This window comes from Pelobates fuscus, chromosome 8 (genome assembly GCF_036172605.1).
Source record: "Pelobates fuscus isolate aPelFus1 chromosome 8, aPelFus1.pri, whole genome shotgun sequence".
Lineage (NCBI taxonomy): Eukaryota > Metazoa > Chordata > Amphibia > Anura > Pelobatidae > Pelobates > Pelobates fuscus.
Genome location: NC_086324.1, coordinates 96079412 through 96096684, shown reverse-complemented (window position 1 = coordinate 96096684; position 17273 = coordinate 96079412). Strand labels below are relative to the sequence as shown.

Genomic DNA, 17273 nt, shown 5'->3' with positions numbered 1-17273 from the left:
TTGTAGAGCCATATAAATGTATTTTTTTGAGTTGATCACACATTCTGCCATATTATGGTCGGTATTTCCCAAGTGCTCCATATATTCAGTCTCAGTACTCTATGTATTCTATGTTTGCTTATGAATGCTTTATGTATTCTCTCGGTCTCTATTGATGGGAGCATTGAAGGAAAGAATTGAACAACCTTTTCTTAACCATTTAGTTTCATATTTTCTAATAATCCAATAATAAGCACAACATTGCATCTCCCCCTGTGAATATTATTCACATGTTTACATAGTAAGCCAGGGGTCAGCAACCTATGGCACGTGTTCCATGCATGGCACTCAAGGTGCCTTTACATGGTGCTTAAAGCTGTCAAAGATGATGTAACAAGTGCCTTATGGGTGCCACCCACAATATCAAATAGGGGGCTATCCACCAAGCCAGTAGAAGGAAGTTAATGGACCTTTATTTTACCTATATTTGTGCATTTTACACAATTTTGTATCAAATAAATATCCTTTTGGAGAAAATAAATCTTTGAAAAGTTTTTCAGTGTGCTGGAACTTCCTTCTTCTGGCTTGGTGGATAGCCCCCTATTTGATATCGTAGGTGGCACCCATAAGGCGCTTGCTACATCGGAAATTTGTGAGTGAAACTGTGTAATTGTTTTATACATATACATCAAACAATATTTGCACTGTTATGTCCTTAATTTTAGGTACAACAGCAGGATCCCTAGATATTTCTCTTTGTATATATCTGTGCATTAATTGGTTACTACCTGGGAAGTAACCTTGGGAGGCTGTACACCTAAGCTCAGTATTTTTATTTTTCATTTATACACAATTCACTGGTGTTTAGGTGGCTTGATCACAATTGTATGTGTAGTGGTTATTACCCTTGCTAATGCTTTTTTTTTAAAGGAACACTATAGTCACCTAAATTACTTTAGCTAAATAAAGCAGTTTTAGTGTATAGATCATTCCCCTGCAATTTCACTGTCATTTAGGAGTTAAATCAATTTGTTTCTGTTTATGCAGCCCTCTGATTGACAGAGCCTGCATGAAAAAAAACTGGTTTCACTTTCAAACAGATGTAATTTACCTTAAATAATTGTATCTCAATCTCTAAATTGAACTTTAATCACATACAGGAGGCTCTTGCATGGTCTAGCAAGCTATTAACATAGCAGGGGATAAGAAAATCTTAATTAAACAGAACTTGCAATAAAGAAAGCATAAATAGGGCTCTCTTTACAGGAAGTGTTTATGGAAGGCTGAGCAAGTCACATGCAGGGAGGTGTGACTAGGGTTCATAAACAAAGGGATTTCAGTCCTAAATGGCAGAGGATTGAGCAGTGAGGCTGAAGGGGCATGTTCTATACACCAAAACTACTTCATTAAGCTAACGTTGTTTAGGTGACTATAGTGTCCCTTTAAGTAGTGCTTAAAGTCATAACTGCATTTGCTAGCAAAATGATTACCGTAATTCACAATGAAAATTTATTTTGCTGATTTTAAAATTATTAAGAACTTTATAAGACTGTTACAGTATTGTATGTAAGGACTACTTATGAAAACAAAGGAAAGTGGAAAAATAGGATTTATTCAAAATATTCTTAACTTTGATTCATGTAATTTGCTGTAAAGACAATGCTTTCCTTTACCATGTTGTTTATTATATGTATTTCCCTAGCAATACATTATGATTTTTAAGCTGCGTGAATTAAAAATCAAACAGGAAACACTGATTTTTTTCAAGAGTTTATATAATGTGTAGCATCTTACAAGATTCATTTACTTAAGCTTTTTTTTCTAACAGACCTATTATGGTTCATGTAACAAAAGCTTTGTTGCGCTAGGCATGTTTATTGTTTTATCTCTTCACTTAGGCTTGGAGGCCAACAAACATACATTGTTCAACCGCACTTCAATTTCTGTCTCAGTGGAGGATACCCCCATGATTTCAAGGAACCTGAAATAATAATAAGGTTTGTAAAAAGTCAACAGAATGTCATAAACTCGTAAAGAATGTCATAAAGATTAGCATCTTCAGGCCACCAGGATGCCTAACCTAGAATCAATCAGGTGCTATATCATTGTTAATAAGAGATAGCAAGATGGCCATTAAAGTAACTAGTAATGTTGATAAAAAAAAAAAAAAAAAAAAAAAAATTATTTAAAAGGCTAAAAGGAACCAAGGTCAAAGAAAAACTTTGGTCCAACAAAAACCATGACGAAGTAGTGGCTATGTTGTTAGGGTACCCATTTCGTACATTAAAGCACTAAAAATTACCTGTAAGCTAGTGAAATTTGGAAAGCCAGGTGTATGAAACACTAAGGGTGACTTGTTCATATGATTGCGGGCTGATTTGCTATGACAAATATGTACTTTTGTTGTATGTCAAATGTGCAAAATAGTAAATATTAAGTGGTAGTTAGTATCAGTTGAGGAATATGTACATAGTGTGCAGACATTAAACACGGCGTGGACAAAGGAAGTCCATTTAGTCACAAATATCTGCTGATTGTTTGTATTAACAATGTGTAACAGCTGCTCTTTAATAACAAGCATGAAAACGTGTCTCAAAAGTGTATATGCATAGAATGGTAACATCATTATATTCAGACAAAAAAAAATAAAAAAATTCTATAACTGTATATATTCATCATGCACCATGAAAAGGAGACATCAATTGCAAAGTATATAGTTATTATTAGACATGTGCAAAAAATACCTTTGAATAAAATATCTTTTAATTGATACAGAAAATAATGGATTTACATCAAATATTTTTATTAAAGGGACTCTCCAGGCAGAGTCTTTTACTCACCTCGTTCCAGCGCCGGGAGCCTCGTGAAGCCGCGCCCCCTATTTCGTCAAAATAACTAAATAGGCGGGCACAAGCAGGGAGCAACCAGACGCTTCCATTTGGAAGCGTCATTGCTCCCTTGTGCGCATGCGCGACTTCGCCACACATGCACAAATACTTCAGAGGGCGGCATTCATGCCGCCCTCTGAATTCCTGAGCGCCTTACCGCGCATGCGCGTGGTGTGCGCAGCCGCGAGCTGAGCTGACTGACAGCTCAGCTCGCGGTCTTTGAGCGCCCCCCTCCTCTGCTGACAGGCTGGAGAGAGAAGGCGCGCACACAGTGCCTTCTCTCTCCTGCACACGTATTATACGTCTGACGTATACAGGGCCCTTTTAGGGCCCTGCATGATAGGAAGTCCCTCTGGTGGCCGTCTGAGTGACGGCCACTGGAGGTATTCCTATCAATGTAAACACTGTATTTTTTCTGAAAATACAGTGTTTACATTATATTGCCTGCAGGGGCTATAGATCATACCTGAACAACTACATTAAGCTGTAGTTGTTCAGGTGACTATAGTGTCCCTTTAATGTTTTAAAATAATATATCATAACACATTGGCATATATATGATGACGTATGAACCATTGTCAAAACTAAACAATCAATCGAATAAAATACACATAAATATTATAAATATTTGTTTTTGAAATAAGTCAACTATGTACAGAAAAAATAAACTGTCAAGTAATTAATAACAACACGGTACTAAAAAAAATCAGGAAGCAAAATATGTATTCAGTCAGGTGGGAATATGGTTAAAGTCCGAATTTATCTTTCCCATCATCTTCCCACATTGACCATTCATGCTGCAATATAGATGTGAAAGTAGATGGATCATGAAAAGCCAATTCCCACCTTTTAATGTAAAAAACGAGAGATAAGACCTCACCCACAGTTGTTACAGTGGGTGACTTTCAAGGACAAGAGATGATGGAATAAGCTAATATGAGAAGATGGTCACGTACAAGTTTTTTGTATCTAGGCAGGTTAGATGTAATTTTCATAAAGAGACAAAGAGAGGGGGATAATATTACTTCGAATTCTAATATGTGATTAAATTAATTTAAAAATGTTCAGCCAATAAGTTTTAATTTTGGGACACGAATAGAAGATGTGAAGTAATGTACCAATTTGACCGCAGTCTCTCCAACATTTATCATTTTCGCTAAGGTGCATTTTAAAAAGTTTGGAAGGGGTTAGGTACCACCTATAAAATTAATTTGTAATAGGATTCCAAATGGTTTGCACATTGATAAAATATTGATCTGAGGCGCTTTCCCTTTAAGAAATATATATAATAGATTTTATCCCTTCGATTAATATACAACCCGTGCCGCTGTTCTCTACTTACCCCCAAATACAAAAGCTCCGAATGAATCTTTACAACAATGAGTTAGCGCACAAAATGGTAAGAACTCTCAAATTTGAGAGAACGAAATGTGAGTGAAACTTATTGAATTGAAACAATGTCCCAGTGTGTATATGATGAGAGGATCAAGCAGCAATATCGATGGACGATTAACTGACCACGATCTTTTCTATTACCCTACGCACTGTAAGCCAGCTATAGAGATTTATTGTTTATTTCATGAAAGTCAATAAAGTGTGGTAATTATTTAACCACTGAAGGTTTATTATTTGTGCATAGCGTGAGTACACTGTGGGACCAGTTAAAGTCCCTGCACCAGGTGAGCAGGGCATATAGGGGGAGTGGTGTTAACCCCTGTTTACACAGTGTTACACTATTGGAAGATTTAACTGTTTCAACCCTTAGACATGGATCATAAAGATATCTATTAGGACTGAATATATAGGAATATTCAACTAGGTGAGAGCTCCACGTAGGGTGAGTTAGGTGGAGGTTTCTCACCAGACGTTATTATACCATTTCAGTTCTAATTTCCCTTGGTTATCCACCCATGGTGTAACCCTTGGAGTGCTGGAGGATCGAGAAAAAGTTTATTTCAGTGCATATTGTAAGAACTTGGACATTTCAAAAGAACATCATATACACACTGGGACATTGTTTCAATTTAATAAGTTCTATTTAATTTTTACATTTTGTTCTCTCAAATTTGAGAGTTATTACCATTTTACAGTACAGGAGTGAAATTCATTTTTATTATCGTTCAAATATATTACTCAATGTGCAAACCGAATTAATCTTTACAACGATGAGTTAGCGCACAAAATGCCCAGCTCAGTCTCCCACCTCAACATGTAATGGATTTGAACTGACTCTTCAGGTAAAACCATTTGGAATCAGTTTGTTCGATGACTACCAGGAATTTTATTTGGAAGTATCGCTTAAAACAAACTTTTGCACATATCTACACATTACATACCTTTTTTCTGTTGTCACTATAAATTCCTTAGCTTTCTCAGGTTCATGTTTAAGGAAATCTTGGAACATAGAGAAGGTCTGTATGAGACCCAAAAAGTCTGACAACAACATTGGCTTTTTGGTTGTCATATTTTCAACCCTGGAGAAAACAAAACAAAAATTAATTATGGTTATTAAATATATATGGCTAAAATGAAATTGAATATAGAAGAAAATCTGACTTACCTTTTTTTGTCTGTATAAGGTATGGCATCAAATAGGTCTTTGTAACCTGTTTTCACAAGTCTCACTTTCTCATTTTCATACGGGGCCAACTTTTCTTGCCCCTTGAATAAGGAAAAAAATGATGTAAGAGGAAGGTTTTAAAAAGGCGTATTTAACCCACATCTCTCCCTAAATCTTAACATGCTAAATAAGCCAATAAATAAACACTCTAAGCAAAATAAAATGATTGTAACTGGTACACCTAATGTGTTAACCAGGAGTGAGGGAGTGGGACTGGCACTGGGCCGCTCAGAAACTGGAAAAATAGGAATCAACTAAAACCTATAAAGAAAATACTATGGATAGACACCAATAGTGTGTATGGATACCAGGAGCTGGCCTAGAATATAGTTAAAAATAAGTGAATCTCTGGATATGAGAATAAGTAAATGTGCAATAGTACTGTGCCTTTAAGAAGGAACTGGTGTTCGTAGAGAATAAATAAATAGAAAAAAGCAAAATAAATGAATATATTCAAAAAGCATAAGTAAGGGGGGCGTGTCCTAACCACGGAGCAAGATGGCCGCTTGAGCTCCGCAACACGAGCTAGGCAATCCGACCCAATCCGGCACACAGAGGGAACAGATAGCCTCACAAGTCACGGAGGCAAGCCGACAAAAGCGACAAAATAAATTTTTCCGCCCAGAAGAAGCCGCCAGCCTCACAACACGCTGAACTAGGCCCACAAGATGGCGCCGGGTACTCCGGAGGGAGCAGCCCCCGCTCAGATCTGGACATGCCTCCAGAAATAGGGCTCACAGCCTCTCTTCTCCAAGCAGCCCTGGACAGGCAGTCCAATAAGCTAATCGCCACCTGGCAAGAAAGTGTGGCTGAAATCAAACGCGACCTGCATGATCTGGGGTCACGAACAGGGCACATAGAGACGAAAGTGGACAATATCGTGGAGGCCCACAATCAAGCTGTAGACAGGATTCAGACTCTCGAATCCCAACTGGCTAAATACGAAGTGAAGCTTATGGACCTCGAGGACCGATCACGCCGCAGCAACCTGAGGCTCCGCGGCATCCCAGAAGATGTGCTGGAGGCTGACCTACCTGCCTTTGTGAACAGCTTCTTCAAGGCCCTACTGCCGGACATCCCGGTCGACATGTTGCTGTTGGACCGCCTACACAGGGTCCCGAAGCCCAAGCACATTGCTGCCTCATTGCCAAGCGACACTCTACTTAAAGCCCACTACTTCCATGTGAAGGAGCTGATCCTCCACAGAAGCCGCACGGTAAAAGACCTACCGCATACCTTATCGGTGGGGATTTCCTATCCGCCTGATCATCACGCGCAATGGCACCACCACGGTGCTTCTGTCGGTGGAGGAAGGCCTGCAACTACTCCTGAGATGGGACCTGGGCCCAGCTAAACGTACGGCAGACGCACCGTCCCCCAGACGCCTTGACAGGGACTGGTCCCAGGCTTAACTTTGGCCCGCAAGTATCTGATGTGATACATACTAGCACGATGGGTGAGGCTTAGCCCCACACTGTGCATTAAGCTTTTGCCATAGGCCTATTATGTCGCTATTTTTTGTTATTCTGTTATATGCTGTGTGCCACACATTAGCGGTGTAGTGCGGCAGTTATCTTGTTATCCCGCAGACACTGTTGTTGTTGTTTTCTTGTACCTCAAACTGCGATACCAGCCCTTAGAAAAGTCACACTGCCTTCCATATGCCGGCTCAGGCCCTCTATCTAACACCATCTCCGGTCCCCCCCCTCAAACGTACAGCCTGTCTGTACCTCGTACCCACCAAGGTCTGAAATGTATATACTTTTGTTAATTCTATCAGTTCTTGTTCACCTCCACCACCCTCTGCTCCAGGATGCTGCATCACACTCATCTAAAGTCCATTCAGGTGGCCCATAGCGGTGCCCCCATTGTTTCAGTCGTTCACTCGACCCATACTAAGTCTCAAGATCTTGACCACCATGCCCTGGTCCTCCGCCCTATACCTAAAAGAGGGCACAAATCGGCCCAACCTTTAGCTCCACTCAGGCAAAATAATCACCAACCTCATAAGCCACCCTGAAGATCTATTCCCATAACGTACGCGGGCTTAACATGCCCCACAAAAGGCATATGCTTCTGAAGGAGGCCAGTAAGCATAATGCTGATATTTTATGTCTACAGGAGACTAATTTTCCTAACTCCTGCATACCCGCATTCGGTATGAAACACTACCCCAATCAATATCATTCTACCTTTTCCACTAAATCAAGAGGTGTATCCATATACATTCAAAAATCTATGGCCTTTGAGCTATTACAGGAAATAGCTGATAAGCAGGGCAGGTATCTCATTTTAATATGTATGCTGAATGATGTGTTGTATACTTTAGTTAACCTGTAAGCTCCGAATGAGCACCAACGTAATTTTTTGCACAAAGTGTTGACTAAGGTGACCACTGTTCAAAGGAGAATGACTGTAATTTGCGGAGACATAAACCATGTCCTTGATCCCAGACTTGATTCTTCCACGCAGGCCCACTCCACACGACAGAGGTCGCTCAAGCCTCACTGCAAAGCCCTGACGCAATTGCTACTGCAATTTAACCTTTATGACTGTTGGCGCACACTACACCCTTCTGACAGGAGCTACTCGTACTACTCCAAATCCCATAGGTCGTACTCCAGGATTGATGTGATTTTGGTGCAAGGCTCCTCCCTCAATCTGATCCACAGGTGTGATATGGGTGACAGTTTGGTCTGAACACAGCCCGATCACCATATCCTTACATGACAATTTCCGCTTCCGTGGCTGCAACCCATGGAAACTCAACACTGGGTTACTATCTGATGAAACCTTCAGGCGAGAAACTGAGACAGAACTCTTACAATATTTTAACATTAACGACAACTCTGACACACACACCTCCTCTACATGGATAGCACACAAAGCGGTTATGCGAGGGATCTTCATACGCAGGGCCTCTTACCTTAAGAAATTGACACAAACGAAAACCCTCTCCCTCCTTCGTACTCTGCAAGACCTCACCGCCCACCAATTTCTACACCCGACCACTACCAGAGGGTCCCAAATTGAACAAACCCAGAAAGAGCTCAATGATATATACATAACGCGCGCGGCATGTACCCTACATACACTGAAAGCGAAAAAGTATGCCATGGGCGATAAAGCTAGTGCTCTGCTCGCCACCAGATTGCGCGCGGCCAACGGCCAGTCAAAAATAGGTTATATAATAACAGAAGAGGGCAAAAAGGTTATTAAACCCCAAGACATTTGCAACACCTTCGCGCAATTTTACGGCAAACTCTATAACTTGCGGGAAGATGCGGCGACGCACCAACCCAAACAGAAATCTCCCAATTCCTAGACCAGGTAGCTCTCCCCAGTCTGACGGAGGACCAAATACACCTACTGACGGACGTAGTTACACCACTTGAGATAGAACAGGTCATAGCGACCTTGCCTCCTCACAAATCACCGGGCCCTGACGGCTTTCCCAATCTTTACTACAAAAGGTTCGCCTCCATCCTCTCCCCCCAGATGGCTAAACTATTTGCGACAGCATCTACTGAGTGCAAGCTCCCACAAGAAATGCTAGAGGCTAATGTAGCCACGCTGCCCAAGCCAGGCAAGCTTCCCACAAAGTGCGCTTCAGACCCATCTCCCTGCTGAATACTGATATTAAAATAATGGTGAAAGTTTACGCGAATAGGTTAAAGTGTTTTCTCCCCACCCTGATACACTCTGACCAGGTAGGCTTCATAGGTGGGAGGCAAGGTGCGGATGGGACGCGCAAAGCACTCGCCCTTTTACAAAGCATGCACAGGATATCACCCAATAGCATACTCCTCTCATTAGACGCCGAAAAGGCCTTTGACCGCTTGAACTGGTCTTTCCTACAAGCAGTCCTCGAAAAATTTAACTTTCCCCCCCAATTCCTGGCGGTAGTTAAGGCGCTTTACAGTAAGCCGACTGCGACAGTAGTCAACGCAGGCTTTAGGTCGACCCCTTTTAACATAAGCAACGGGACTCGGCAGGGGTGCCCTCTGTCACCAGTGCTGTATATCCTGGCGCTAGAGCCGCTGGCGGCTCTAATCAGGGGCGACGACCGCATACGATGGGTACGTGTAGAGGGGAGGGAGATGAAACTGAACCTATTCGCTGACGATATACTCCTCACTATCACTGAACCCAAATCATCACTACCAGCATTTCACGAACTGTTACATTCCTACAGCAAATGCTCATATTATAAGCTTAATCTCACAAAAACACAGGCCATGGGGGTGAGGATGGAGAGCACCTATAAGTCTGACCTTGCGAGGGAATTTGAGTATGATTGGAGAGAGGATTACCTCACCTTCTTAGGAGTTAGACTTCCCCACCACCTCCCAAACCTTTACGACCTCAATTATGTCAAACTGAGTAAGGAAATAGCCGAAACCCTCCAGCAATGGAAAAATAAGTATATTTCCTGGTCGGGACGCATAGCAGCTGTAAAAATGGTGATATTGCCTAAACTGCAATACTTCCAAGCGCTGCAAAAACAAATCAATCTGTTCATATGGAACGGTAAAAAGCCCTGTATAGGCACAAACACCCTCTATAGGGCCACAAGCGCAGGAGGTATGGGCCTGCCTAACCTTGCTGGGTACCATAAAGCGTCAATCCTAACTAGCCTAGTAGCGGCCCATCATCGTACAGACCCACCACAATGGATGTCCATTGAGGGCCTCTGGACGCATAGGCTCAATATATCCACCCTGATGTGGCTAACACCCTCCCAAAGACCAGACATGACACAGGCGCTTCCAGCCACGATGGCCACCCTAAAAATATGGAACATCTCCCGCGCACGCCTGTGCGGTTGCCACCCTATCTCAAAGGCCATGACCCTCAGGGCGTTGGCGGAGCTGATCCCTGAGTTTAATTTTAAACTATGGAACAGATGTGGAGTCACCCAACTACATGACCTGCAACATAAGGGAACGCTGCTGACATTTCCCGTCCTTAGCACTAAACACACTATCTCTAACGTGGCACACTTCTCTTATAGACAGCTCCAATCCTGGTGGCACATACATGTAAAGATCCCAACACCAGATGCCCCTCCTTACACAATTTGAGAAACACCTGATGGCAGGTGCACCTGCCGAGGGCCCCATATCCGCTATCTACACGCTCCTGAACACCAACACAGAACTTTGCCACCTCCCATGGGCCAAAGCTTGGGAAACAGATATAGGCCACCACATCCCTGAGAACACCTGACTCAAAGCCATTAACAGCTACAAGGGCAGATCAGCCTGCGCAGCCCATATGGAACTCATGCGCAAAAATCGCATATAGGTGGTACATGGTCCCCACACGCCTGGCTAAAATACTGCCAACCCACTCAAGTACCTGCTGGAGATTTCAAAGATACAGGCACTTTCCTACACATATGGTGGGGCTGTGATATCATACAGAGCTACTGGAAAGAAGTTCTCTCCCTCATCCACTCGCATACAGGTATTACAGTCCCCAACTCCCCAGCCTCTCTCCTACTGTTCATGTCCCCCAGCCGACAGATATTTGATACACCATATCCAAATGGCTGCCTTGACACATATTGCCAGGAATTGGCTTTCCACAACCGTAGCGACTATGCAGGAACTGACTAAATATATATCTATGGTAGGAAGCTACGAAACACTTATTGTCCCCATGACAAAACGCCAATCCTGCAAAAGGGAGGTTTGGAGAACATGGGCTGAGAGAACTACACTAAAATTAGCAGAAAGGGCGCACAAACATTCAATGTCACAATGTCATGACACTCGTCTGACTGCTAGGAGACAGGAGACGAAACATGGACAACGGGGCTGAAACCGTGGTGTGTACCCAATGGACCCTATCGATAAAAACTTCACCCAGACTGGAGCATCCCCCCCAGCCCTCCCCCTCTATCCCCTCCTCCATTTGCACTTGCCTTCTAGGCCCCACTCCGACATATGACTCAAAGACCCACGCAAGAGCTCTGGAAAGATTGCACACCTGACTTTACTCCCTGGTTATGTACATATGTCCCGCTTATGTTGTGAACATGAACGGAAGAGGTCCTATACAAAACAATGTTACACCCAGTAGAAATGTGCAAAACTGTACAAATATATATACACAACATTGAGTGGCACCATATGCTTTGTACAAATCTGTATAAACCAATGTAATATATGTAACACCCACGCATGCAACCCCCACCTTTTCTTTATTTCTGTACCCCCTTATTCTTTTACCCTTTATGCAAGAAAAATAAAAATTGTCAAATTGAAAAAAAAAAAAAGCATAAGTAAGATATATCTGGATAAGGAATTGATGTCTTGTAAACATATTATTACATAAAATGAATAAATGAAAGAATAATTAAATAAAATAAATAAAAATGAATCTGTGTCCAAAAGCCCAAACTGTGCAGTGCAGTGCAGGTGCCTCTATTGCTGCTATAAAACAGAATAGCTGGCACTTGTACCAAATAGTATACTCTGTATTTGGAAAGATACAGATGAAAAGTGCAAGATAGTAATATTGTAGCAATACAGTATGTGGAACTGTATGCTAAAAATTGTTACAATGTAACAGCAGTAGTGAAAAGCAATGGTTCTGAAACTGGATAATAATAAAAAAGCCAGTTTATTAGACAACAAATAAAATATATGAAAAAATAAGTATTGTTAAAAAAATATGCATCAGGAGAAATTCATACAGATGTTACCAGTCAATATTCGGGGTTAAGAATGCACAAGCAATTTACACCCTAAATGGTAGTGAACTAGGGATAACCACACACGAGAAGGATTTGGGAATTGTTATAGCCAACAAATTAGGCAGCAATATGCAATGTCAATCTGCCGTTGCTAAGGCCAGTAAGGTTTTGTCATGTATAAATAGGGGCATAAATTCTCGAGATGAAAATATAATTTTGCCTCTTTATAAATTGCTGGTAAGACCACACCTTGAATATGCTGTGCAATTTTGGGCACCTGTTCTGAAGAAAGATATCATGGCACTAGAAAAAGTGCAGAGACGAGCTACAAAATTGATAAAAGGAATGGAACATTTTAGTTATGAAGAAAGGTTAAAAATTTTAATCTCTTCAGTTTGGAAAAACGGCGCCTGAGAGGGGATATGATAACATTATACAAATATATTCCAGTACAAACCATTATCTGTAAATCTATTCATAAACAGGGCTACACATAGGACACGAGGTCACACATTTAGGCTTGAAGAAAAGAGATTTCATCTAAGGCAAAGAAAAGGTTTTTTTACAGTAAGAGCAATAAGGATATGGAATTCATTGCCTGAAGAGGTGGTTTTGTCAGAGTCTATACAGATGTTTAAACTGCAATTGGATAAATACTTGCAAAAACATAACATACAGGGATATTATTTCTAATAAGTGGGGTAATAGCTGCTTGATCCAAGGAGACATCTGACTGCTATTTTGGAGTCAAGAAAGATTTTTTTCCTAGTTTGTTGCAAAATTGGAAGCGCTTCAGACTGGGTTTTTTGCCTTCTTTTGGATCAACAGCAAAAGCATATGTGAGGAAGGCTGAACTTGATGGACGCAAGTCTCTTTTCAGCTATGTAACTATGTAATATTGAAGTCAGAATTGTTCAGAGACCTTCGGATTATACTCGGATGGATATGGATTGAATCTCTTGCCGCTTGTAATAATACCGCCGGTGAGGACAGCGTGTTTGTTCAGCCTGCGTCCCTGCGGGAGCCTCACTCCGGAGGAGCGTGTGCTGTAGGCGGCTCTGATTCAGCAAAGAAGAAACAAACAGGTCCTGTGGGTCTGTATCCTGATGTGTGTCCAATAGTCTAACACGTTTCGTAGGTGAACCCCTACTTCTTCATATCCAGAGATTCACTCTTTTTTAACTATATTCTAGGCCAGCTCCTGGTATCCATACACACTATTGGTGTATCCATAGTAAACACTCTAAGCACCCTAATCACTATAGTCTACTGAAGTGGTTATGATGCCAGAAGTGTCCTGATGATCTCCCACAGTAAGTAATCAAATAGTTTTTATACAATCTGAAAGCTTACCTGGTGCCTGCCAAGCATATGTTACCTCCTTCTCTGCTGCATGAAGCTCGGGCACTAAGCTAAGCTAAGTGAAGCTGATGAAAGCTCTATAAAGCTTCCTGTTCCAGGATTAGGCTCCATCCGGTGCATGGCAGAACCTAGGTAAGTTGTCAAAATATTTGCCGACTTAAGATAACTCACCTTGCTAGGGCACCATAACCACTATAGTGGGCTGTAGTAGTTATGGTACTTGACATGCACTTTTAACTTCTTATGTCTATGTGACATTGGTGTGGTTAACAAATCAGGGGAATTTTAGTTCAATAACTGCTGAAAAGTTACATTTAAACAACAATAAAGGGCTTGTTTCCATAATAGTTGTTAAGTTAGTTGCAAATCTTGGTTAGATAGAGAGTTAGATATAGGTAGGCTTTATCCATTAACATGGAAACCAGACGTTAGTTATTATTTAACTTTTACAAAATATTTAATAATAAGGAAAAACTACCATATAATGCACCCAAAAGAATATGGAGTTGTCGGCTGACCTCTTTAAAGACTTTTGTCAACTGTTCTGATCGGTCTTTGTAATGCACTTCCATGTCAGGAATGTACGTAAAAATAGCAAGGCAACCACGAGGCTTCAGGATCCGATCCACCTAGAATGTAACACCAGAAGCAAGGTTTTCATTCAACAATTGTAGTTGCTTTTGAAAATCAAAATTAATGAAATTGTTAATAAAATAGAAATAAAAATCAATCAAAACTGATTACCAAAATATCGTATATTAATAATAAGGGGATATGGTATGTGAGATTAATGCATTTATTTGCTTTAGCATGTTTAATGGTTTCTAGGATCAGTTCCATGCCAGAAAGGATATAACAAGTTCTGCTTTATTCATTATATTGCCTTAATGCTAATCTATGATACAGCATCAAATCAAACTGACATGAATTAATTAATAATATACATACATGTATAATAATTATATCCTGCTGATTGATTGGTGTACAATGCATACATTTGGTGGCATAAAACATAGGTCATTTTAAAAGAGATCATGTGAGTTATTCAATGAACTCTATATAAGCGTTAATTATTTATTTCATTTTTTTTTCTTCTTCTTTCTCTTTCTTTTTCCCTTTTCTCTTTTTTTATTATTCTTTATGATATTCTTATAAGTAATAGATTAATGTTTTATATTAGGATATCAAAAAATCTTTTATAATGCATTTAGTCTATGCTGGGATGGAGGGGAATGATAAATATATCGCTAAATTTCTGGGTAAGGATTAGGGCGGCCTCTTGAGTCTAAAAATGTAAATATTAAATAATTAATGGATCCGAGGATAGGACTTTATAAGCTTTATTTTTGTTTCTTCCTTGATTATAGTTATTTATAAGTTTATTGTCTTGCTGGTTTCTGGACATGGTGTATGGGGGTGAAGATGAATGCTGGTATAAAAAAAAAAAAGGAGGAATATTGAGGCTTGATAAATATTTGAAATAATTGCTTACAAGGCTATGTTTGCTTTTATTACCTTTTTTTGTTGTTGTTACTATATTTACTATGTCCGGTCTATATATTGGGTCCTGGGTGACCATCAGACGCCTATGTTTATCTAGATTTTCAAACCTCTTTTCCTCAAACTTTTTGCTAATAAAGAAATATTAAAGAACTCTATATAAGCTGACAGCATCACAAGACATTTTTTTTACAGAGTTGCAAAATAATAAGAAATACAGCCCAACTTTGCAAGGCCCTGGTGCCCTCTAGAGTAAGTTGTCAAACCATTTTAGAATGGTTTGACAACTTACCTGGATCCTGCCAGGAGCAAACCTCTTTCTCTGTGATGGAAGTCAGATATTTTCATTGAGCTGAAGCTGGTCTAATAGAGGACTGCACTCAGCTAATGCTTTTGGACGATTACTGTGGCCCTGCAGGACTCCTTGCAGAAGAATCTGGAGGCTGGGGCTACAGGTGCAGGTGCCTGGCAGGACCAAGGAAAGCTGTCAAAACATTCCAAAAGGTTTGATAAATTACCCTGAGAGGGCAACAGGGCACTCATGACACCATAATTACTATAACACATTAACCTAGTTAAGGTACTTGGAGTGGGCCTTTCATTATCTCAACAAAGAGTAGCACTATAGTACAGTTAGTCTATACCATAGATTATGTTTGAGAATACTTGGAATGATAAATAACAATACCACAGGGAATCTGGAGTTCAGGGCTTTAATAGCAACATCAATAGTATATACTGTAGACCGGCCTTAACATTTCCACCAGTTCTAGCCATTGGTGAGCGACAATTTAGTGCTGGCAAGCAGAAATTCACCCTTGTGAAGTGCTTCAATGCACTTTCAGCAAGGGGAAAACGTGCAATGATGAAAGTGCATTGAGGCACTGTAACATGCATCAAGCGTTTCTATGCTTTTTTTTATTTTGTCACCTTGGTTTTACTAATTCTCACTGTGACAATGTTGTGTTAGTTGGAACTTTACATTCCATTCCCTCTGGGTACTAACTGGAGAGATTGGGGTTTAATCGCTGATTGCTTAATTGTTGATAGCATTGTCTTACAGGCGGTATTGCCTAGTCACAGCCAAAGTATCTTTACAGTGAGTATAGGAGTATATATTTTGCAGTAATTTTTTCCCATTTTTGTGGCATAACTGGAAATGGCAAAAATTTAGGGGTTTGCCTTCTTTTGCATCAACAGCATAAAATAATGGGTTTCATGGTTAAACTTGATGAACTTTATGTTGAGAAAGCACCAAGGAAGGTACGAAACGCGGGGTAGTCTTCTGGGTGGTCTCTCCCCTGTCTGGCAGTTGCAGGTAGTACGGCAAATTGATATTTTCCTAACATTTTTATTTTTTTTCTCTCTCACTGGGAAATTTGTGTCATCTCAGTGTACTACAATGTTTTGGTGTGATATGCCTGTACTACCTTTAGCATCTATGAGGGCTGCAGTGACAGCATGATGCTATGACTTTTTGATATGCATACTTTATCAATAAATCTGCACTCTATTTGTATACATACATTTTTCTGTGGATTATTTGGGGTAATCTATGTGTGGGGACCTACATGCACCTATTGTGACACATTATCCATAACTGGGAAAAGTCCAGCACCGTGGCAATAATCCTGTTAATTTAACGATAGAATGACTCACAAGTACAATCTAATATTTTTTGGCATTTCTGAGATAATTAGGTGTTGCGGCTACACATATAAACTGAATATTATTTCTCCCACTCTGAAACTAGAACACCAAAAAGACACTCCAGTAGTGTCTCGAAGCTTGACCCCTATTTATCAATGAAATAAAATTGTAACTCCCTCCCACCAGAGACAAAGCTCTGTATGTAGGTGTTATCTGGAAAGAAAATAAAGTATATCTACTAAGGTTGAAACACTTCACCACAAAGTGGTTGTGGTCAGATTAGTAATCCAAAGCCTTTCAGGCTAAATCTCTGACTATAACAATTAGTCAGTGCTAAGCATGAAATGGCTGCTTTCAACACCCAAATAAATGTGATTACACTTCTAAACAAGTTGAATTAAATGCAATCTCTATACAGCTGAGCTTAATTAATTAATTCAAATTGTGCAAGGATCTCCCACTGGGGCTTTCTCAATTGAACCATTCTTATCTAATCTAGTGCAAATGTGACTATATTTCTTGAGCCAATATATTACTTACATAGAGCAACTTTATTATGCCCTCTTCCTGT

At 40.3% G+C, this 17273-nt stretch overlaps 1 protein-coding gene across 2 annotated transcripts in view; it reads right to left on the bottom strand.

Annotated features, from left to right (window-relative positions):
- Positions 1-1581: 1581 nt before the first annotated feature.
- LOC134571673 (putative methyltransferase DDB_G0268948) overlaps positions 1582-17273 on the bottom strand; it is a 50250-nt gene continuing 34558 nt past the window's right edge. For both annotated transcript variants that reach the window (XM_063430172.1, XM_063430173.1), the window contains 4 exons: positions 14071-14181; positions 5428-5528; positions 5204-5341; positions 1582-1960 (listed from right to left, as the gene is read on the bottom strand). In XM_063430172.1, coding sequence (XP_063286242.1) covers positions 1870-1960; positions 5204-5341; positions 5428-5528; positions 14071-14181 — 441 coding nt within the window. In that variant the 3' untranslated portion in view covers positions 1582-1869. The remainder of the gene's footprint in view (positions 1961-5203; positions 5342-5427; positions 5529-14070; positions 14182-17273) is intronic.